The sequence below is a fragment of the Gobius niger genome (assembly GCF_951799975.1).
Source record: "Gobius niger genome assembly, chromosome: 13".
Lineage (NCBI taxonomy): Eukaryota > Metazoa > Chordata > Actinopteri > Gobiiformes > Gobiidae > Gobius > Gobius niger.
This window is the reverse complement of record NC_136864.1, coordinates 2059595-2082098: the sequence shown is the minus strand read 5'-3', so window position 1 is coordinate 2082098 and position 22504 is coordinate 2059595. Positions and strand designations below refer to the sequence as shown.

The 22504-nt window shown below is 43.1% G+C and overlaps 1 protein-coding gene across 1 annotated transcript; it reads right to left on the bottom strand.

Annotated features, from left to right (window-relative positions):
• Window positions 1-202: 202 nt before the first annotated feature.
• Window positions 203-15831, bottom strand: pbx2 (pre-B-cell leukemia homeobox 2). The gene is made up of 8 exons (XM_079569830.1): window positions 15457-15831; window positions 14656-14729; window positions 11082-11326; window positions 3602-3792; window positions 2068-2203; window positions 1797-1938; window positions 680-774; window positions 203-555 (listed from the first exon to the last, which is right to left on the bottom strand). Exons 1-8 carry the CDS (start codon window positions 15702-15704, stop codon window positions 475-477), a joined length of 1212 nt encoding a protein of 403 aa, XP_079425956.1. The 5' UTR covers window positions 15705-15831; the 3' UTR covers window positions 203-474.
• Window positions 15832-22504: the final 6673 nt, after the last annotated feature.

The window sequence follows — 22504 nt, the reverse complement described above, 5'->3', positions numbered from 1 at the left end:
TGCTGTCACTGGGCTGTAAATGCTGTAACTTATGTGTGAAACGCCCACGATTTTCATCAATGAATCCAGCTCTTACCGTGTCTTACTTCTTAGTTTGCCTGAGTCAAGTCAAGTAAGTGAAAAGTCCCTAAAACCGTGACTCGAGTCCCACCTCTGGCACTACAGGGCACTACGGGGAATAACGTGGACAATAAGATGTGTTTGAACTGATCACTGAATAAGTTAGTGTTTGCTGCCCTCTGCTGGCCAAGTGTCAGAGAACCGAAGTGAAATCATGCTAGAAAAGCGTCGAGCGTAATGTGTCTCCTAAAGGTTAGTCCGAAAGTCGAGCCGCACAAACCGGGCGACGCTCACGACACGCAACATCCACGCACTCGGAAAAACAAAAAGACTTAATGCTGAGTGGTTTTTTAAAGAGAAACGGCAGCCCAGTGGTTAGGAGCTCATTCGCTGCGGTCAGTCCTCGGGGGGCGCTCAGTCCGAGTGGTCCGAGGGGTCGCTGTGAGGGGGGGTCCCGGAGGGCGGCGTGCTGCGGCCCGGCCAGCCCCCGTTGGCCTGGAAACACATGACCATGCAAACAACTACATCAGTCACAGGGGCCCCCAAAAATAAGAATCAATATTTCTATTTTCCCTTTTTTTACAGCTTAGTTTCTAACGACACTTGGAGCTTTCGTTACCTGTCCTCCCATTTGGTAAGCAGACGGATCTCCATTGACAGGAGGAACCCCCAGAAACATGTCAGCGGAGCCTGAGAGGGAGAAGGAGCCCGAGCCTGCAACACAACAGAGCCACAGTCAGGAATATCAGCATGAGAAGGTACTAGAAGGTACTAGAAGGTACTAGAAGGTAACAGGGATGGGCATCGATACCCTGGTCCACCTGAGCTCCAACCTCAACGGTCCTGTACCTGTGGAGTTGGGGCGGGGTTTTGTCTCTGTACCTGTGGAGTTGGGGCTGGGTTTTGTCTCTGTACCTGTGGAGTTGGGGCAGGGTTTTGTCTCTGTACCTGTGGAGTTGGGGCAGGGCTTTGTCTCTGTACCTGTGGAGTTGGGGCGGGGGTTTGTCTCTGTACCTGTGGAGTTGGGGCGGGGTTTTGTCTCTGTACCTGTGGTGTAGGGGCGTGGTTTTGTCTCTGTATCTGTAGAGTTGGGGCGGGGTTTTGTCTCTGTATCTGTAGAGTTGGGGCGTGGTTTTGTCTCTGTACCTGTGGAGTTGGGGCGGGGTTTGTCTCTGTACCTGTAGAGTTGGGGCGTGGTTTTGTCTCTGTACCTGTGGAGTTGGGGCGTGGTTTTGTCTCTGTACCTGTAGAGTTGGGGCGTGGTTTTGTCTCTGTACCTGTGGAGTTGGGGCGGGTTTTGTCTCTGTACCTGTAGAGTTGGGGCGTGGTTTTGTCTCTGTACCTGTGGAGTTGGGGCGGGGTTTGTCTCTGTACCTGTAGAGTTGGGGCGTGGTTTTGTCTCTGTACCTGTGGAGTTGGGGCGTGGTTTTGTCTCTGTACTTGTGGAGTTGGGGCGTGGTTTTGTCTCTGTACCTGTAGAGTTGGGGCGGGGTTTTGTCTCTTTACCTGTGGAGTTGGGGCGTGGTTTTGTCTCTGTACCTGTGGAGTTGGGGCGGGGTTTTGTCTCTGTACCTGTGGAGTTGGGGCCGGGTTTTGTCTCTGTACCTGTGGAGTTGGGGCGGGGTTTTGTCTCTGTACCTGTGGAGTTGGGGCGTGGTTTTGTCTCTGCACCTGTAGAGTTGGGGCGGAGTTTGTCTCAGTACCTGTGGAGTTGGGGCGGGGTTTTGTCTCTGTACCTGTGGAGTTGGGCGTGTGGGGAGAGTCTTCACCCGGCCTGGCTACCAGTGCTGTTTTCATGGCGTAGATATTGGCCTCCTCCTGGAACTTGCCGATGTTTTTCTTGTAACGAATTCTCTTGTTTCCAAACCAGTTCGACACCTGCAAACAAACAAAAGCATGTTTATGGATCGTCATTGGGGAAACAGCTCCCCCTGGTGGACGTGTATCAGCCCTTTGTGCCTCTTTAATCAGTAAACATCCGACCATAGCCCCTGAAGTGACCGGTACCTGAGACATGGTGATGCCACACTGCTTGGCCAGCTCCTCTTTGGCTTCTTCGCTGGGGTAGGGGTTGGACAGGTGGGAGTAGAAATACTCGTTCAGAACCTCCGTGGCCTGTTTGCTGAAGTTACGCCTCTTGCGCCTGAATACACGGAGAAAAAAATGACACGAAACCATTTAAAAACATGTTGTAGCAGATGCATAAGTGAAGAAAGGGCGAGTCGCTCGAAACACAACCCCAGTTCAGTTTTAGACGAGGGATTGGGCTGGGTACTGTTACTAGTACTTTACCGATACCTGAAAAACACCTTTTCCGATACCTATTCTAAAATATTTGTCATCTAGAACCAGAAAACAGAATAATAATGTTTGGAGGATCTGGAAATTAACAATATCGGGTCAAGAATGTCAAGAAATGTGTGAAAAATTTGGAATAATTTAGGGAAAAATTGGAAGAAATTGGGAATAAATTGGTGACAAAATAAGAAAACCAACAATTATTTGAGCTTTAACAACCAAGTCACTTCCTTTAAAGGGGCTATATCAGCAAAATCAACTTTTTGGAGCTTTTAACCGTGTTGTAATGCTGTTTCCTGATCAAACGCACCCCTGAGCGTCTGAACAGACGTCATGTTTGCACTGAAGGTTGTGAAGAAGGAGCTCTTTCTAACCTACTCTGGACACACCTGTTCTTTTTTCTTACCTAACGATAATGTCAGAGAAAAACGTGTTATCCAATTGCTCGACGAGGCCACTCGCCAGAAATGTTTTTTCTCTCCGGGATTCGGCGACTTTCACCAAAATAGTGTTTTTCTGTGACTGTCTCTGATGGATGTTTGTTTCACCAGAACCAAAGTGGATTCACTTTTAAAACCAACGCGAGTCCCATAATGTAAACACCTGATGGACCAGAGCAGTGAGTTTATCAAAACACGTGTTAGCGTGTGTGTTAGCAAGTGTGTTAGCGTGTGTGTTAGCATGTGTGTTAGCGTGTGTGTTAGCATGTGTGTTAGCATGTGTGTTAGCATGTGTGTTAGCCATTTATGAAGCTGTGTTGCAGATGTCAACTCCTTATAACTGCATCGTGAAGAAACTTCACTTTTTGCTGTGTATTTATATTTCTACTACTGCAAAAGTTGTATGGGCGGAGAGAGGGGGCGGAGTTAAAACTAAATTGAAGCGTTTTGTCTTCCAGGTTTGAAAATTGCCTCTAGAAAATACTTATATTTATCACAAAAATAGTACTCCATAGTGGTAGAGGGACAATATATCATATAAAGGATACAGGTCCTTTAATGCTGTCCCTGGACCAACAGCATCAAAGTTTGGATCTAAAGTTTAAATTTACTTAAATTTTTCTGTACCAGTAATACCTAAACCTTTTCTGTGACACCAGACTGGTATCGTTTAATGGTGCCCAGGTCTACGAGGAGAAAACATGGTAACGTGGGAACAAGCTGTAAAAGTGCGTAAACCTCCCCTGTGTGTGTGTGTGTGTGTGTGTGTGTGTGTGTGTGTGTGTGTGTGGGCGGGGCAGTACCTGGCGTCGAGGAAGCGTGAGCGCAGGATCATCACGGCCTCGCAGGTGCTCTGCTTCAGCTGCGTCTGGATGGAGCTGAACTTGCGGTGGATGATGTTGACCATGCGCTCGATCTCGCGGGGCGTGACGGGGCGTGTGCGGGACTGCTCCCTCAGCAGGTTCATCACGTGTGTGGTGAACTCTGTACACGCCTGCAGGACACGGGGAGGGGCCACACAAACACGTTAAAACAATCTCCACATTTATATCTAAGTGTCAATTTAATGTTTTTAACACCATTTAAGGCCACAAACGTATTTAATTTCAGATTTAATGCCAGTTAGGGAGGCACCGATACCACTTTTTCTAAAACCGATAGGAGTACTTTGATTTAAAGGGCTACTAACCCCTCCTTCCAGAGCCTCAGTATCAGAGCCTCAGATTTGAAAATCTCAACAGAAAGGGGGCGTTGCCTGGAGGACTAAGGGGCACGCGGGAGGGGTGAGGGGTGGGAGGGGCTTGAGGCTTCTGACTTCGACGCTGCACCTGCAGCGCTCCTCGTAAACAAAGTCCGAGCATGGGAGCATGGAGTTCCAGCGAGCTAACTTATTTAGCAACTTGTTCCACTGGGACAGCTCGACAGCTCTCTCTACACAGGGGGGGCATCGTGGCAGACAGCGACCTTGTACCTGAGGCGCTGGGTCATTTATTCCTCTGTCATTTACAAAGCTAGCAGCTTAGCATTGAGCTCGATCGACGTTAGCATCGCAGCTAAGGGACGTAACTGTCCTGGCTGCTTCAGAATTTACCGATCTATTTTAGATGTAGACTTTTGCTGTGGTCTACGTGAACATGGGAGATGTATCTCAGTGTCCTCAGCAGAGTGTGTGATATAGAGACGTGGCTATTTGTGTTACAAAGATTTTTATTATTTTTCTTACAGCAAAGTGCACAAAACATATCAAATAAATAAATGTAGGCCTGTATTATTGAGCAGGAACGCTGTCTTTTTGAAATTGATTTTTGGTTTGCCATTGAAGATGTGAGACAGAATCATTCAGGTCATGTTTCTCTAAAGGCTTGACTGTAACATTGTGAACCCAAAGAGCCAGTTAGCCCTAAGTAAATAGCCTGAAGTAATTTCTATTACTAAATTTAGTGAACTAAAAGGTTTAACCAACGTTAACACATACACTAAACTACCACTGAATGATGACACTGTAGAGTAAAGGCTATAATGAAGTATTTAGATGTATGCTGTTTTAGTTGAATATTGAAATATTAATGAAAATTATAGATCTTGTTTTGTACCAGTACTTGATTCTGCACTTCTGGCTCTTACAACAGTGCAATTTCCAAATTATAGCACAATTTCTTTGGTAAAACTTACTACAAACTTACAGCTCACATTTCACTTGAGGTTGAGCTGCATGTGCCACTCACTTGGCCTACATAGTGTGCAATAAACAAATTGAACAGACAAAGTTGACTGGTTATGTTATACAATACCAACTGTAATAAATATACATGCAGTAAGTTTTCAGCTTCTAGAAACATAAAGTGGTGCTGCATATACCTTCCTGTGACATATCTGACAGAACATATACAGGCTTCATTTTTTTTTTACTGCCCACAATTAAATCTTGCATGAAACATTGATTTTAATCTATTACGTTGTCCAATGGGCACAGAATGGTTCAGGCACAGGTCCTTTGTGTGCTCCTGATATGGGAGAGGATCCTCGACCACACTTTCAAACAGCAGGGCCATTAGTTGGTCAAAGTAGACTGTAAACAAAGCACAAAACATTTGTCCTTGTAAAAGCATTGGTTGTGTTGTTTTTAATGTGACATACCTGAGGTAGCTCTGGTCTTCATGGCTCTCACTGTGTAGTCTCCACGCTTGAATTTTGGATACACTATGACGATTTGCCTTTTTTAATCATAATTCAAGGCACCAACCTGCACCCTAAAATTTCACAAATAAACATTAATATGCAGTATCTATTTTCTAAACATTTCAAAGTGATAAAATAACTAGTGAATATTTGTTGAACCTTTAGGAATCATTACCTGGCCAGCATTCCTTTGAATAAGAGGCCCAGACTATTGTGAGAATCAGACTATGGATTCCTCAATATTTGAAGTGTGGTATTGTGGGCTTATTTTAGCTTAATCTTTCAAAAAACGTGGTGTTAACAAAAGAGTAAGAGTCTCTCGCATGCTGCTGTGCCTACAAAGAATTATAAAGAATTACAAAGAATAATAAATTGATATGTGAAGTGTAAATACATCAATATAAATTAGATATTGGGAGGAGTCATTGTAATTACACATAGTTGATTTTGGCCACTCTCTTGCATCATCCCCAACCAAAGGCCTGTGAAGACAGCGAGGGAACAGGGGGTTTTCCGTGGACATTCTGAATGTAGTTGCCCAGATGTCCACTCAGCCACAGCCTTTGATGGTGACCAGTAGAGATGATTCATATAGATGGTTCACAATGCTTTTCTTCCACCTCGTCATTTCCTCCGTTCACCTTTTCTGGCCCAGCGCATCATTTTTTTCCAATCTCTGGGACACAAAACACAAACCCCTCCTTCTCCATGCGCACGCTGTTTCCAACCTCATTGCTCTAATAAGACAAAAAAATAAGAATATGAGTTCTATCATAATGCACAGTTATCCAAAGTTACATATTTATGTTTGTATTGTAATGTTTTACCTGGACTAGCTGGATGTCAATGACTTTGTTACTCGTTAGATTCATCATGGTGTAACTGCCATACTTGGCTGAATGTCCTACATGAATGCAAGTTATACATTAGCTGACTTTTAATACTTCAAATAAATGTTTATTAAATGTATTTACCAGGTGAATCTGCCCGCATGTCCCCGCCCAGTGTAACAGAGCCGCTTTCAAGAGCCTCCCTGATGAGGTCCTCCTGCTCCAGCTTCCACTGCCAGTTGACCGTAGGGATGAGGAGCTTTGCCTGATGCCTATAGAAGCACTGCTCTGACAGTCCCTGAATATTGAAGGCCCCCAAGAACTATAAAATTAAAACATCTGTTATCATCGGATAATATATGGAAAAATAAAATGTTTTTGTAGTACCTTTGAAATCTGGCTAAAGGATGAGCCGGTGAACAGCACAGCAGCACAGAGCTGTAGGTTTCCAGCTGGGATGTTGTTCACCATGGGCTGACTGGACCACTGACTGGAGAACTCACAGCGAGGACACTGTTGAGTGACCCAGACAGGACATCGCCTAAACAGCTCCAGCAGTTGGTCCTCAAGAACAATATGTTCTTTGTCCTTGTGTGGAGGGACTTCAGCAGGAATGCTATATAAAATAAAGGATATTTCATCCCTCAAAAAACCAGGACGCTGTATATATTTTTTCAATTAAAACTCTAGATTTCCTTTGTACCTTGAACAGTTCACAGTGCTGGCACTGTCGTCGATGTGGAAGCTGGGGTCAGACGCTGACACCTCACACCTTCTCCTTTTTAAAGATGTAGAGGCTGCTCTGGGACTGTCAGGGAGAGGGATTTCCATCAGGTCCTCAGTCCCACAACCGACGCTTGTGTAAGCGGTCCGGGCTTGAGTAGCTGTACAAAACACAAACAAAAAAAACACGTTTAAAATGGCAGTAATTACACAACTTGTGTCTAACTACAGTATATAAAAAAACAAAAGTGTAGACTGTTTTATACATAAAATGACAGTGCTGTATAAAGGATAAATAGATTTCACCTTTGCGTCGCCTGCTCGGCTTCACATTGGCCTGGACACTTGCATGCCTTGTAATGACTGGATCAGTCTGGACATTTCTCTCTGCTCACTTTTGGCTGAAAACATAACAATAAATAATATTTATAAAGTGCACACACAAGTGACATGCAAACACATTGTTTGTATTGATGATTTATAGGAATACAACCTAGGATATACTTCAGAATATGCCACCCTATAGCAGATCAACCAAATATTTGTATCAGGTTAATTCTGGCTACAGTCGGCTACTAAAAACTTCCAAATGGTTTGGCATTTTGAAAAGCTGCGTCCAAATAGGTGTAAACTTTGGTTCACTTCAGAAAACTTGTCAACATGAACATAATTATCAGAATTTATCCTACTTTGTGAACCTGTTCAACAACAATGGCAATAACAACTATACTGATTCTGAAACCACGTAAGAACAGCTCACATCTGTGAGCGCCCAATGACCACACGGTCCACCTGGAGTGGTCAGCCCTCTCCTCACTGACCACACGGTCCACCTGGAGTGGTCAGCCCTCTCCTCACTGACCACACGGTCCACCTGGAGTGGTCAGCCCTCTCCTCACTGACCGCATTCGAGCATCAAACGGGAGCAGAGCGCGCACGGAGCCGGTCAGTTTAGCCTCAGACACACAGTACGTTCTAGCTATACGTTAGCTTTACAGGCTAGCTATACGTTAGCTTTACAGGCTAGCTTGTAGCTACTGTCAAAAGCTACAGTCATGTCAAACTTCGATTAGTTTGGTGCTCAGACTCGTGCACATTTGCGCACAGTGTTGGCGTAACTTTGCAGACGGATGCATTAGCAGGCTGCCCCGGGCAGCGAGTAGACGCGCTTATAACCGGTGGCTGCTGTTCCTCAGCCACAGTGAGCGAGTGCGGGACACGTCGCCTGGAGCTGAGGCTGCAGTGTCTATTTACACGCCATATTTTTTCAACAGATCTACACGACTCATGTGATTGGTGTTATCAGAGGCCAAAACGGCGAATTTGTTTGAGACACTACAATAACGATCTATTCTGACGTGCACATAAAAATTCTATATACTGTACATGACTCAATCTGTGAGCAAAGTAGCTACTACTGACAGAAATGACCGGGACAGAGTGAACCAAGTGCCTCTTTTTACAGCAGCTACAATCAATGCAATTACTACCAAATCCAAAATGGGTAAATCATTATTTTTCTCACTCACCTCACATTGTTGGCGGGGCAGGAGTGTCTGTGGGGACGGCCTCGCTCTTCAAACGGAGAAGACTAGCATAGCCCAGTTCAACCTCGGTGAAGTTGGCGAAGGAATCAGCACGTAAAATGGTCTTTGCAAACTCCAGCCCCACTACGCTACACTTCCTCCCCATCCTAACACAGTACAATTCACAACTAACAATTAAATTATACACGATAGACCACTAAAAGCAATACTAACAAACGCCCTAAGCTAAACTGAGCTAACTAATCTAACAATAAAAGCAACTAGTGACTAAAACTACAATATTCAACAACTAACACAACTAAAACTATACACTTATTTATAATAAAAAAGCTATCCTAATAAAATCTACCTAAATGCTATGACAACTAATCGCAAACCTGACAATCGATGAAAATATTCTCTCGTTATTCCAACTCCAACTCGCTACGGGGGCGTGAGCGAGACTGAGCCCTTTTATACCCCAGAGCGGCAGGGCCCGTGACATCATCTCTCGCCTCCTGACATCATCTCTCTCCCCTCCGCTAATTGGGTGCCGAATTCAAAAAATCAAATGCAGTACCGACAGTTCGCTGCAGATGGCGCCACACGGACGGTTTGGGACACAAAGACAGGATTTCAACAAATTTGCACTAAATTGTTAAAATAGTGACATATACACGTAGACAACACTATAAGATACCCATTTATACAACTTAGCTAGAAAAAAAAGTTGATTTGGGGGTTAGTTGTTCTTTAAGTACTTGCCGATAATGAATACAGATACGAGTACGAGGCATTTTCTTTAACAGACTTTTTTAAGTGAGTAGACGATTCATAGACTGACTTTTTCACAGCAGATTGGTTTGTAATTAGTTAATTTACTCATTTACATCTCCTTGAGTAAAGTCGGCGACACATTTAATTGAAGTTATATCAGAATTGAACAGATGCCATTTTGTTTTATTCACTATCATTCTTTATTTTTATTCCTCTGTCCATCACAGACAGAACAGCTCATATCCTAAAGCTCCTCATTGCTTGTGCTTTATTCATTTATATATTTGTATTTAACAATAGTATTGAGATGTTACTTGTTACTGCAGATAAATGGTCTCTTTTCTCCTTTACTTCAGCTCTGTGTGGATTTTCTCCTGTGTTTATAGTAACTTATCCAGTAGCTTCAGCATTTTGGCTCAATATAAACATGCTGTATCTCTTTATATTGGATTTTCTGAGGACTTTTTAGTCGCTGGGTTAGTTTTTCAAATGAATAAACCCCTGGGCATAAAACGGCATAAGAATCACCAGAACTGCTAGCCACGAGTTAGCGGCTAGTTAGCAATATTAGCAACATTAGCCTGTATGTTGTAAACACTGCAGACCCCACGCTGCAGCACTAACAACATTTAGCTCTGGTTTGTTCACATGTCAGGTGGTATCGGCTTCTGGTATCGGGACCTCATTAATGAGTAAGAGTATGAGGTATTGACCCGATACCCGATACTGGTATTGGTGCATCCCTTGTTCTAGCTGTGGAAAACCTGCCACAAGAAAATGTGTTTTGTGCTTCAGTGCAGTGTAAAAGTAGACTCTTTATTAGCAGCTTTTGTTGTTTGTAAAGAAAACAGGCCTTTAATCAGTAGTAGGGTTGGTCCATATCAGAACCACACGGAGATGTTGCTCAGAGTCACTCAAAGCAGCCGCATAAACATGACTGTGGAGGCTTCAGGGGCAGCGCTTAAAGAATCTAATGATATGAATGAAGTTTGTTGCTTTTGTCGCTCATATTTACGAGGAAAGGCGAAAGCCCTCAGGATTTGCGTCCTGGATGAACTCCGGAGAGTTGTAGCATCACCGAGCTCGCTAGCTAACTTTCTGGCGCTGACAACAACAAAGAAAACCACGTTGCAAATGCGGTTAAAGGCTAATAATATCCTTTTCATCAGGAGCGCTCACGTAAGTCTCAGGACAAGCTCATATACGCACTTTCCTCACCCTCTCTGTCTTTCTTTCTTTCTTTCTTTCCCTCCTGTGTGTGTGCGCGGGAACGGGGGAGAGACGCGAACAGGACAGACAGGGGATATAGTGAATCCTTTGAAAGTTACAATTAATTTAACTCAAACACATGTCCTAAACACGTTATTGCCTGACAGTAAAAACACAAGTAAACTGCACAGAGGAGGGCGAACTTACAGGAGCATTTTACTGTTATGGAGATGAAGGTGCAAATAATTGTAGCAATATTCTTTGATCTTATCTTCTGTGTTTTTTTTTTAGAGATTTTGGTGAATTTAAATGAATAAAAAGAAACAATAGCTATAAATGAATTTTCCCCATTGGCGAAAGGCTTTGATTTTTATGTATTTTGCCAGGTGTAAATTATATCGCCAAATATACCGTTATCATGATATTTCTTTTTCATACCGTGATGTACATTTTTGCCATATCGCCCTGCCCTAATCAGTAGTTTATAATAGAGTATTTTGTTGTTCCCTGAGTTTAAGTCCAGTTCTTCGTCCTCCTACCTGCTCGTACTTCTCCAGCTCCGTGTGGTAGATGTTGCGGATCTGGCTGAGCTTGCTCTTGTAGTCCGAGTGTTCCAGGGAGCTGTCGGGGGACATGCCTCCGGCGCTGGTGGCCGCGGACACGGCAGCAGCGGCGCCGCCCCCCTTCTCCGGGCCCGCCACGCCCTCCGCCAGCAGCATGTTGTCCAGGCGCACCAGCTGAGGGTCCTGGGGCTCCTCCTCGGGGGCATTTCTCATGGACAGCCCTGACACACAGCACAGTCACACGGGGTAAGGGCAGGCGTCACCAGAGCACGTTCCCCTTTCACTTACTATGTACCAGAGAAAGAGTCGAGCAATCGGATTGGCAATTTATAAAGATGCAGAACGACCAAAGATGTTGTTAGCATTTGGCCTCTCCCAGTGTATTCCTATGGCTCCAAACGGGGGTGAGGTTAGAAGTGACCGAGCTCTTCCACGGGCACAAAGACCAGACAGGTACGGATCAACTCGTCTAAGCTCAGGTAAGAACATATCTGTCAGGAAGAACTGTGGCCTGTTCCTTTAACCCCTTAACTCCCACCTGAACCGAGCACATTTTCTCCAGCTTTACCCCAATCCAAAAGCTTCTGGAAAAAAGGTGTGAAAATAGCGACAAAACTGAGACGAAAAAATTGACGAAAAAGTGACAAAAAATTGACGAAAAAGTGACAAAAAATTGACAAAAAGTGAGAAAAAATTGACAAAAAATTAAAAAAAAATTGACAAAAAGTGAGAAAAAATGGACGAAAAAGTGACAAAAAATGGACGAAAAAGTGAGAAAAAATTGACAAAAAGTGAGAAAAAATTGACAAAAAATTAAAAAAAATTGACAAAAAGTGAGAAAAAATGGACGAAAAAGTGACAAAAAAGTGACAAAAAATTGACTAAAAATGAGAAAAAATTGACGAAAAAGTGACGAAAAAGTGACAAAAAATTTACAAAAAGTGAGAAAAAATGGACGAAAAAGTGACAAAAAATGGACAAAAAATGAGAAAAAATTGACGAAAAAGTGACAAAAAATTGACAAAAAATGAGAAAAAAATGGACGAAAAAGTGACGAAAAAGTGACAAAAAATTGACAAAAAGTGAGAAAAAATGGACGAAAAAGTGACAAAAAATGGACAAAAAAGTGATAAGAATTTTACAAAAAAAATTGAATAATTTGACGAAAAAGTGATGAAAAAAAATCTGAGGACGTGAGGAAAAAAAACAATTTAGTTTTGTAGGTCTTAGCTTTCAAATGAGGCGTTACACAGGATTTGGGTAAAGCTGAACTGGAGAAAATGCTCTCGGTTCAGGCGGGAGTTAAGAGGTTAAAGGACCAAGTTCGGCCTGGCCCAGGGTAGAAGTTGCGATTCAAACTTGTTAATAGGTAGTGTTCACGTGACATCACAACATTCTAAAGAGCCTATAGTTTTACATTGAGGTGGAGGTCAACTGACGGTAACTATGGTAACTGTGGTAACTGACAAAATGCATATTTTTATGTCTTTGTTTTTTGGCTCAAATCTCAGTCATTACTGAAACAAAAACTGTCACAAAGTTCATTTTCTCCCCTGTCTGCACATATGAACTAATGTCCAATTATTTTCTCCGGAAAACGGCAAAATATGGTGACAAAATGCGAAAACATGACCGTCATGTTGTCCAATAGAAAGGACTTTCAGACATAAAAATAATATCACAGGTTTGAGAATCCAATCAGGATCAAATAGTGATGAGGAAAAACATTTGTCAATTTTCGTTTTGGAGATTTCTTAGAAAAACTGCATTTCTCCCATAGAGTTGTATTGGCCCTGCCCTCCATCTGACATTATGACATCATCACATTCTAAATCGTGAACGCTACCTATTGAATATTATGTCAGGAATATGCCATGTTTGTTGTAAATAGAAAATTACGTCCATAAAGTTTGTCCCAAAAGTACCAAAAAGGTACAAAGGTAAGTTAATAATTGAATTGAATTACGAGGTCAATAAAAAACTGCATCTTACACATTGGTTTCAGAATTATTTAGTGAGAACTTTGAGCATTTTCAAATCTCCATTAGTTTAACATTACACTGAGGCTCAAAGCTGCTGTATGTTACTGTATGTAGCAACACAATCGTGGTCTCTGAAGTGTGAAGATTCTGGAATGTGGTTTAACAACATGAGCCACATGAGTTCTGATTCTTACATGTAAAATAACCTGTTTGGTAAAAATACAGTCCGGTAAAAGACCAAAACAAAACCCACACATGTTAAATCTGATCACATTAGAGACTAAATCCACACCTGCAGACACTGGACATTAAAGGCCCTATACCTGATTTTTTGATAAGGGGAAGCCACTAAATTAAAATGGCATTTGTGTCCAAACTCATTCGTAGCTTTCCTTATATTATACTTTGTAGCATCCAAATTCTTTGAAGGGACATGTTTATAGGTCACTTTTCAGGGTCACGTGAAAAAAAAAAAGATAGAAAAATAGCCAAGTTCATGAAATTGATACAAATGTTTTATAATTTAGTGCACGCCGTTTTCCCAACAGGCATCTGAGTTTGAAATATATTAAAGGAGGATAAATGTGGTCACACCGCCTTTGCTCTGCCCAATCCCGTCAGACCTTGGAAGCTAAGCAGGGAGGGGCCTGGTTGGTACTTGGATGGGAGACCGTTTGGGAAACACCAGGAAGCCGAGCGAATGTAGTGAGTGGTCGGAGGGGCCGATGGCTCAGACTGGGGCTGTCACGGTATGAAAATTTTACCTCACGGTTATTGTGACCAAAATTATCACGTTTTTTGGTATTATCACGGTATTTTTTTTTAATGTGTGTTAATATGTTTAGAAAGCATTGATAGTCCTGCACAAACTGAAATAGTTTCAAAAAAGTTTAACAAAGCCTTATCAAAAGTGCAACTTTTCACATGAAAGTAAAGGAACTCTAACGATGTGTTGTTGATCGTTTCGAGGGTATTACATGTACTGTTTATAGCGTCAGAAATGATTATAAACCGTCTATATCAGGAAAATTGTCCTCAATTTGTTTCCTTCCAGTGAGGTTTCGCTTTGCAGATTTGGGAAAACGCCTCAGACACTGATCATTATTAAATTCATAAAACTGCAGCGAGAGTGAATCTGCCACCGGGAGCCCCGTAACACATTGTGCCATTGTGCGGAGGTATCCGGACACGGCTTATGCTGGCGGTGGCCAGCATAAGCCACCGTGACACCGTGACATCCCTAGCGCAGACTGGTTGCCTCGCTTCCGTCAGTCTACCCCAGGGCAGCTGTGGCTACAATAGTAGCTTACCACCACCAAGTATGGAGTGAATGAATAATGCAATATAGTGTCTTTGAGTGTCCCGAAAAGCGCTAAATAAAACCAATGCATTATTATTATTATTATTATTATTAAAGCAAAATCAGGTCTAGCTCCTTTAAATATGCATATGTTATTCAGCTCATTTCTATCTGAATCTACAGGGACAGATCTGAGATGTGCATATAAAAAACTTAAAAAACCTAAAGTGTGTGGAGACAAAGCACACAGGTAGCATGAGAGACATACCTGTCTTCTCTTTGATCTCGCACAGGACACTGAAGAGCGCGGGCTTCATCCGGTGACAGTTCAGAGCGTGTTTCCTGCAACAAACCACAATCCCACATTTATAAACACATGACACGATGTAAACAAAGAGCAAGGCGCAGCATGCAAACACGAAAACAACAACAAAACTCGGGTTAGCATTAGCATCAAAGAGCTAGCGTTTACGTTCAGCAAAGACAGACGTTTCCTGTCACGTAAACTCGCGTTTTTTGGTTTATTCGCCACAACTGGACCCGTGTTTATGATTCAATTTTCTTAAAACGCTATTTGGAAACGTTGAAAATGTGCGGCGTTAACTATTTCTGTTAGCATTAGCATCAAAGAGCTAGCGTTTACATTCCGCAAAGACAGACGTTTCCTGTCACGTAAACTCGCGTTTTTTGGTTTATTCGGCATAGCTTGACCCGTGTTTATGATTCATTATCTTAAAACACTATTCGGAAACGTTGAAAATGTGCAGCGTTAACTATTTCTGTTAGCATTAGCCGCCTAGCTTCGGTTAGCTTAGCCTCAAATGCTAACAATAACTTGAAACGAGATCGCTTCATGAAAAGACAGGTGTGTAAGAATAATAAACGCAAGTCTGTCACGAGCTCCTTTGTCAACGGAACCAAAAGGAGCCGTTTTAAGCGTCTCTGCGGTTTTAATCTTTAACCTCTAAACAAAAGCTAAACTTTAAGAAACTTTGCCGGAGCGGAGCGAACCCGACAAAAGAGCGAAATCCACCGAAAATCCCCCACAAACTCCGGAGTCGCCACTAACTTTGCCTGCGCCTCGTCCAAACTTTGGTCTGTGATGGTCATGATCTGCTGCAGGATGTCGCCGATGTCCCTGCGCGTCTCGTGTCCGTTTTCGGTGCCATCGAGGCCCGCGTCGCCTCCTCCTCCGTCCGGGCGGTGCTGAGACGCCTGGTGAGCCGCGCTGAGCGAGTGCATCCCCGGGTGGCCGCTCATGGCGAGTCCCCGGCCGTTGGAGGCCCCATTGGTGGAGTGAGGCTGCTGCTGCAACATGCTCTGCGACGCACAGTGGCGACGACTGCTGCCCGAGCCAGTCCACAGCAGCACATCCGAGCCTGCAGAGCCCCGGGCAGGAGGACCAGCCTCCCCTAGCGACGCACCGCGGTTTCCTGCTGCTCTGGAGGTACGGGGGACTGTTTCTACCTCCATCAGAATGAATTCACTCAGCTGGAGGTCTCTCACTTAGAACATAAACCCATTCAAACACTTGAGCATAACCTTAGATAAACACCTGAAGAATCAACTGTTCGTTTTGTAAAGCCCAATATCACAATGGGAGTCGTGCAAACTTTAAAGCTGACTTTTTCAAGCTTTCCATCATGTTATTCTGTCACTCCCTCATTAAAAACATGCCTGAAGTGTTGCCTTGGCACATTCACGTATTTTTGAGTAATCTGTAAAAACTCTGATGGCGGCCATTTTAGGGATAGGTTTGCCTGAGTCCTCCTAGGAACGCCCCCACCTCCTGGAGACGCCCCCGAGCTTTCATCACCAGCCGAGTAACCAACCACTGCTCCTCAGCAGAACCCCCTCCCCACTGATGCCACAGACAGCGTGTGGAGGGGGCGTGTCGGAAAGGGTCAGAGGTTCTTAACCTCTTAACTCCCGCCTGAACCGAGAGCATTTTCTCCAGGTCAGCTTTACCCAAATCCTGTAGGCCAGTGTAACGCCTCATTTGAAAGCTAAGATCTACAAAACTCATCTAAATGGATCTTTTTCCTCAAGTCATCACATTTTTTTCCATCTTTTTTGGGGGGGGGGGGGTATTCAACTCATTTTGTTACTTTTTTGTCATTTTTTAAATCAATTTTTTGTCTTTTTTTTTGTCTTTTTTTGTCACATTTTTTGTCATTTTTTTTGTCTTTTTTGTCACATTTTGTCACATTTTTTGTAATTTTTTTGTAATTTTTTGTCTTTTTTTGTAATTTTTTGTCACTTTTTTGTCACATTTCCATCATTGTTTTCGTCTCAGTTCTGTTGCTATTTTCACACCTTTTTTCCAGAAGCTTTTGGATTGGGGTAAAGCCAAACTGGAATATGGGCTCGGTTCAGGTGGGTGTTAAAGAGACGGAGGCCTATTTCAAGACATTCACTACAGCCATTTTGAGAGAGACATTTTATACAAGGCAGTTATTCTAATTTACTGCATTTACAGACCAACAGAAGGTTTGGTCATCATTGTTGTGTGATATAGACTGGTGCTATGTGATTGAAAAAAGCAGAATACCCCCTCTTTAAAGCAGGGGTAGGCAACGTCAGGCCCCAAATCTGGTCCTCCAGCACAGAACCTCTGGCCCCCAAGATGAATTTGCTCACATACCTGCCAAAGTCGGGGAAGTGGGGGAAGAAGAACCTTTTTGTTTTGGTGGTTATTGTGTAAAAACAGTATAATATAAATACAAAATGTTACTATTTATGTACATTTTGGATTAAAAAATTGCTGTGGGTATATTTTTTAACCTCTTAACTCCCACCTGAACCGAACACACTTTCTCCAGTTTGGCTTCACCTAAATCTAAAAGCTTCTTGAAGAAAAATAAAAAAGCATCAAGATGGCATCGAAAACACAACAAAGTGACGAAAAAGTGACAAAACATGCCTGAAAAGCAACAATAATACAACAAAAAAGTGACTGAAGAGAGATAAAAAAGTGAAAAGAAAACAGGGCGAAAATACTTTTAAAAAAACTCAGAAATTTACAATTCGTTTTGTAGGCCATAGCATTTAAATGAGGCGCTAAACTGTCGCTCTGCAGTCGAGAAGCTTTTAGATTTGGGTAAAGCCGAACTGGAGGTCAAAAAAAAAAAAAAATCCAGGCATCCCATATAATGTACAACATTGGCATTTGCAGAAAATTGTTCTTCACTTTGGGCTCCAGTGGTTCGGCCCTCGGTGATTTGGCCATGATGAACTTGCTGTGGCTGTGCTTTAAAGCAACGAAACAAAAACAATAAACTAGACAATGTAAAGTTCAGGCAAATGAAGGATCCAGGCAAACATAATCCAAATAAGCGCCGGCAGCAGGTGTGACGAGTCCCTGTCCTTAGACTCTCCCAGTGAGGAACAACTCAGAAACCCAGAGGGAGAGTAAAGAAACCTCAGGGAGAACCACAGAAGGAGAGAGACGGGTGAAAGACCAGGGGCGGACTGGGACTGAAAAACAGCCCTGGACTCTGGTCAGCCTGGCCCACATTAGCGTAAATGTGACACTTCCACAAATACACATGTTAACCTCTTACCCCCCGCCTTAACCGAGAGCATTTTCTCCAGTTCGGCTTTACCCAAATCCAAAAGCTTCTTGACTGGAGAGCAACACTGTCAACGCCTCATTTGAAAGCTAAAATCTAGAAAAGTGATGGTAACTTTTTGTCACGTTGTCGCTACATTTTTGTCGTGTTTTTGTCGCTTTTTCATTACTTTTTTGTGGCTTTTTGATGTGTTTTTGTCACTTTTTCGTTGTGTTTTCGTCTCTTGTTTTTCGGGGGTTTTTTCATGTTATTGTTGTTTTTTCATCGCTTTTTTCATTGCTTTGTCGTCACGTTTTCGTCACATTTCGTTGTGTTTTTGTCACTTTGTTGCTTTTCCAGCACATTCTTGTTTTTGGATGCTTTTCTTTTAAGCTTTTGGATTTGGGTAAAGCTCGGTGGCGCCTGGGGGTAAGGGTATAAGGTAAAGTGAGGGGCCAGACCGGTGGCCCTAGAGCCGGTGGCCCTTCTGTGCTCTTCCAGAATACAGGACATATGGCCAGTCCGCCCCTGCTATAGACCCAGGGCCAATGGGTCACTCAGCAGACGGGACAAGACCGCAGAATGTCCAGTCCATTTTTGACAAGAAACCTATGAGATGCATCAGATTAACAAAAGCTTTTACTTACGAAAACTTTGTACATTTTAGTATTTTGACATTGACTTTTAATTTAACTGTTTAAACAACTGTGGCTGCGTCCGAAACCATCAAAGTACAGCCTCTAAGACTAACACTAACCCCTGACCCTTGACCTTTCATGGGTCGACTGTTAGATCTGTGCAGTTAGGGAACTAGAGCTTCAGCAGCATTTGTCCAATTCGACCGTCCTTACCCAGGGGAAGAGGAAGTGACATCACCAACAGCTGCTGTTCTTCGTCTTTAAAGGAATAGGCCACCGTTTTTACATACTAAAATATGTTCTTACCTCACTTTAGTCGAGTTAATATATCCCCGTCTGGTCTTTGTCCGTGCGCTCTGTCACGCAAACGGAGCACATACGCAGCCTCTCCCACATGTCACATAGCTCCGAAAAAGCTCACGATAGAAGCTACCAAGCTCTTCCACGTGTTCCCTATTTAAATAAAGTTACGTGAAGTGTTTTCATGCGAAGTATATTTACACAGAAATGTAACATGTCGATTTTATAAGCAAATAAAGAGGGGGACTATATTGTGAGGCGTAATGATACGAGGAGTAAAACGTCCGCGCAGTAACTCCTAAAGGCTATTGAACGGGGGGAAGCATAGGGGAAGTCTTTAGGAGTTACTGCGCGGACGTTTTACTCCTCGTATCATTACGCCTCACAATATAGTCCCCCTTTTTATTTGCTTATAAAATCGACACGTTACATTTCTGTGTAAATATACTTCGCATGAAAACACTTCACGTAACTTTATTTAAATAGGGAACACGTGGAAGAGCTTGGTAGCTTCTATCGTGAGCTTTTTCGGAGCTATATGACATGTGGGAGAGGCTGCGTATGTGCTCCGTTTGCCTGGCAGAGCGCACGGACAAAGACCAGACGGGGATATATTAACACGACTAAAGTGAGGTAAGAACATATTAGTATGTAAAAACGGTGGCCTATTCCTTTAAGGTTATTGGCAGACTGCAGGCAAACAGAAGCGCATGACGCCCCCTAGTGTCCAGTGTCCAACGACGACAACGACAACAACAAACAAAGATGTTTAAGGAGAAAAAAAATCCAAATTAGCTTCACATTTCCATTTAGTCTTATTTTATCTCAGCTGTTTCATAAAGCTACATTAGCAAATGATCCAAGTTTCTACTAAATGAAAACAAAAGCATTTAATCTGTTTCCTGAGTTTCCTCTTTAACACTGACATGTGACTGAGCTGTGGGGACGACAACATGGATTTATCACTTTTATAAAGTTTGACTTGTGCAGAATCTTATTTTTTTATTATTATTATTTTTATTTCATTTACGCCTGTCAATCAACAGTGGCTGCGCATGAATCACTGGAGGGGGGGGCGTTTGCGTTTGTGCAGTGGCTTATGGGCCAACGTGGCTATGATAGTTAGCATCAGAGGTCCCTGTGCTAAAGTGGCTATGATAGTTAGCATCAGAGGTCCCTGTGCTAAAGTGGCTATGATAGTTAGCATCAGAGGTCCCTGTGCTAAAGTGGCTATGATAGTTAGCATCAGAGGTCCCTGTGCCAAAGTGGCTATGATAGTTAGCACCAGAGGTCCCGGCTGTGCGTCAGCCTCACGACAACAGCAGCGCCTTCAGCATGAACCGCACCAGAGTTTGATCCAGATGCAGTTTCTTTGCTCTCGGTCATAAAGAGGGAGGAGCCAGCGCCTCAGACTGACGGTGACTTCATTTCTAACAGGAGTTTTCCTCATTCTGATCTGAGGAGCGAGAGGAGAAGGAGAAGCGTCTGTGCCTCATCATCGCCTCCTCCTCTGCAGAGTCTGATGTTCAGAATGAGCCAAAGCAAAACCCTCAGCTTTACCCATTCACACCCACAGCCTCGTTTTCACATTGAAATTTCATTTAATATGTTAGTGTTTATTTAGGACCAGACATTCTTATTGCCTCTCACTCAGGCGAGCAAAACTGTTTGGAAAACCTGTTTCACAGTAATAATGGATGAAATAGATATTTTATTTTGTGATATTCATCATGTCAAAGTAGGGGGTACGTGACTTGTGCACGGCTGCACCCCCTGCCCTGGGGCAGACTGATGGAAGCGAGGCCAGTCTGCACCATCTGCATGTCCGACCACCATCCACTCACTCACCACATTCACTCAGGCTCCTGGTCCCAAACGGTGCAACAAAAAGACATTTTTGAAAACAGCTTCAGGCTTCAGACAAAAGTGTTTTTGATCACTTAAAATACAGGAAATTACATCTGAATCTTTAAAAAATTCCTGGGGGAGGAGCCTCAGACCCCCCGGTTTAAAGAATTATCCGGACCTCACTGTTTTTTACATCCTGGCTACGGCCATGGCGTCAGGTTCTCTCAGACCCTCCACCAGAGCCTCAGTCAGTGGTTCAGAAAGTTCAGAAATCCTTCGGTCAGTCCAGGGGTCTTCAGGGGCTCCACTGTGGAACTCTTCCACTGGACTGAAGCTGCAGACTCAGACTATGAGAGCTCAGGGGCTTAAATCAGGCCAGAGTTGTTCCCATGTGTAAAACATGCCTCGTCTTGTTTAATAATGTGTTTTATCTGCTGTAACTAAAAGCCCCCGGGACAGGTGTCGAACATGAGCACACGCTATAACTTAAAACAATGCCTCTGATCCAGTGTTATTGCTCCCCAGTGTGCACAGACACTGGAGGTTAGAGAGTGAAGTGTCTTGCCTATAGACACAACAGCAGCAGGCCGGTGCCAGGAAGCTTCCCTCAAAACTGAGTTGAAAAAGTGATATAAATATAGGAGCAGTTGTGCAGTTTGGTGGAAAATGGAATGACAGGGGAGGTGAAGCTTTAGATCAGATCAGGTCTGTGTGGTGAAGGGACGATTTTCATCATCACCAAATCACCGAGGGCCGAACCGCTGGAGCCCAAAGTAAAAACTATTTTCTGCAATTGCCAATGTTTTACATTATATGGGATGTTTTTTTACTGGATTTTTTTTTACCTCCAGTTCGGCTTTACCCAAAGCTGCTAAAAGCTGTGTAGTGCCTCATTTGAAAGCTAAGGCCTGCAAAACTAATTGTAACTTTTTGTTGCGTTGTTGCCGCTCTTTTGTCAAATTTTTGAAGCGTCTTTAAAGTTTTTATTGTGGGTTTTTAAAAGTATTTTTGCCCTTTTTTCTCGTCACTTATAGTCACCTTTTTGTTGTGTTATTGTTGCTTTTCTGGCGTGTTTTAGTCATTCTTTTGTTGTGTTTATGTCGCTTTTTCGTCACTTTGTTGTGTTTCGATGCCATTTTGATGCTTTCTTTTCAAGAGGCTTTTAGGTTTGGGTAAAGCCACACAGGGAGAATGTGCTTAGTTCAGGTGGGAGTTAAAGCAGTACTAAGTAAGCCTTCCCCCTAGAGGCCATAAGCGCAACTGCAGGTGTCGTAGCAAGTTACGATTTTTTAACTTATTAATTGTCTTGGGGAGTAAATACTACGCGAGAGGAGAGGGTTACTGTGCATCCAATTATACAATGGAAATATTTGTTTTCACTGAAACTTGGCTGTAAATACTGTTTAAAGTGACGTTAGCCCGCAGTTAGCATGTTAGCTTCTTCTCCGTGATTCCATTAGTGTGTATTGGTGACTCCGCACCGGTGGCAGTCAAGTTGCAAACATGGTTTTCTGTCCAGAGACACCAGGGGGCGATGAAAGACCCTCCAATCATCCCATAAACACTTGTATTACCCCCACAGGGACTACGGGAAGGATTTATTAAGGTAAACACGTTACTTAGTGCTGCTTTAAGAGGTTAAAAAACACGTGTAAACAGTAACATTTTGTGTTTATGTTATACTGTTTTTACACAATAACCACCAAAGCAGAAAGTGGCTCATCTTCCCCGACTTTGGCAGGTATGTGAGCAAATTCATCTTGGGGGCCAGAGGTTCTGT

Bases quoted from the DNA above. Each gene is read 5' to 3' on its own strand.
- pbx2 (XM_079569830.1), bottom strand. From the start codon at position 15,704: ATGTTGCAGCAGCAGCCTCACTCCACCAATGGGGCCTCCAACGGCCGG. The intron at 775-1,796 runs GTACAGAGACAA...GTTGTGTTGCAG, and splicing joins CCACACGCCCAACTCCACAG to GCTCGGGCTCCTTCTCCCTC. The intron at 556-679 runs GTAACGAAAGCT...ATGTGTTTCCAG, and splicing joins CTTACCAAATGGGAGGACAG to GCCAACGGGGGCTGGCCGGG.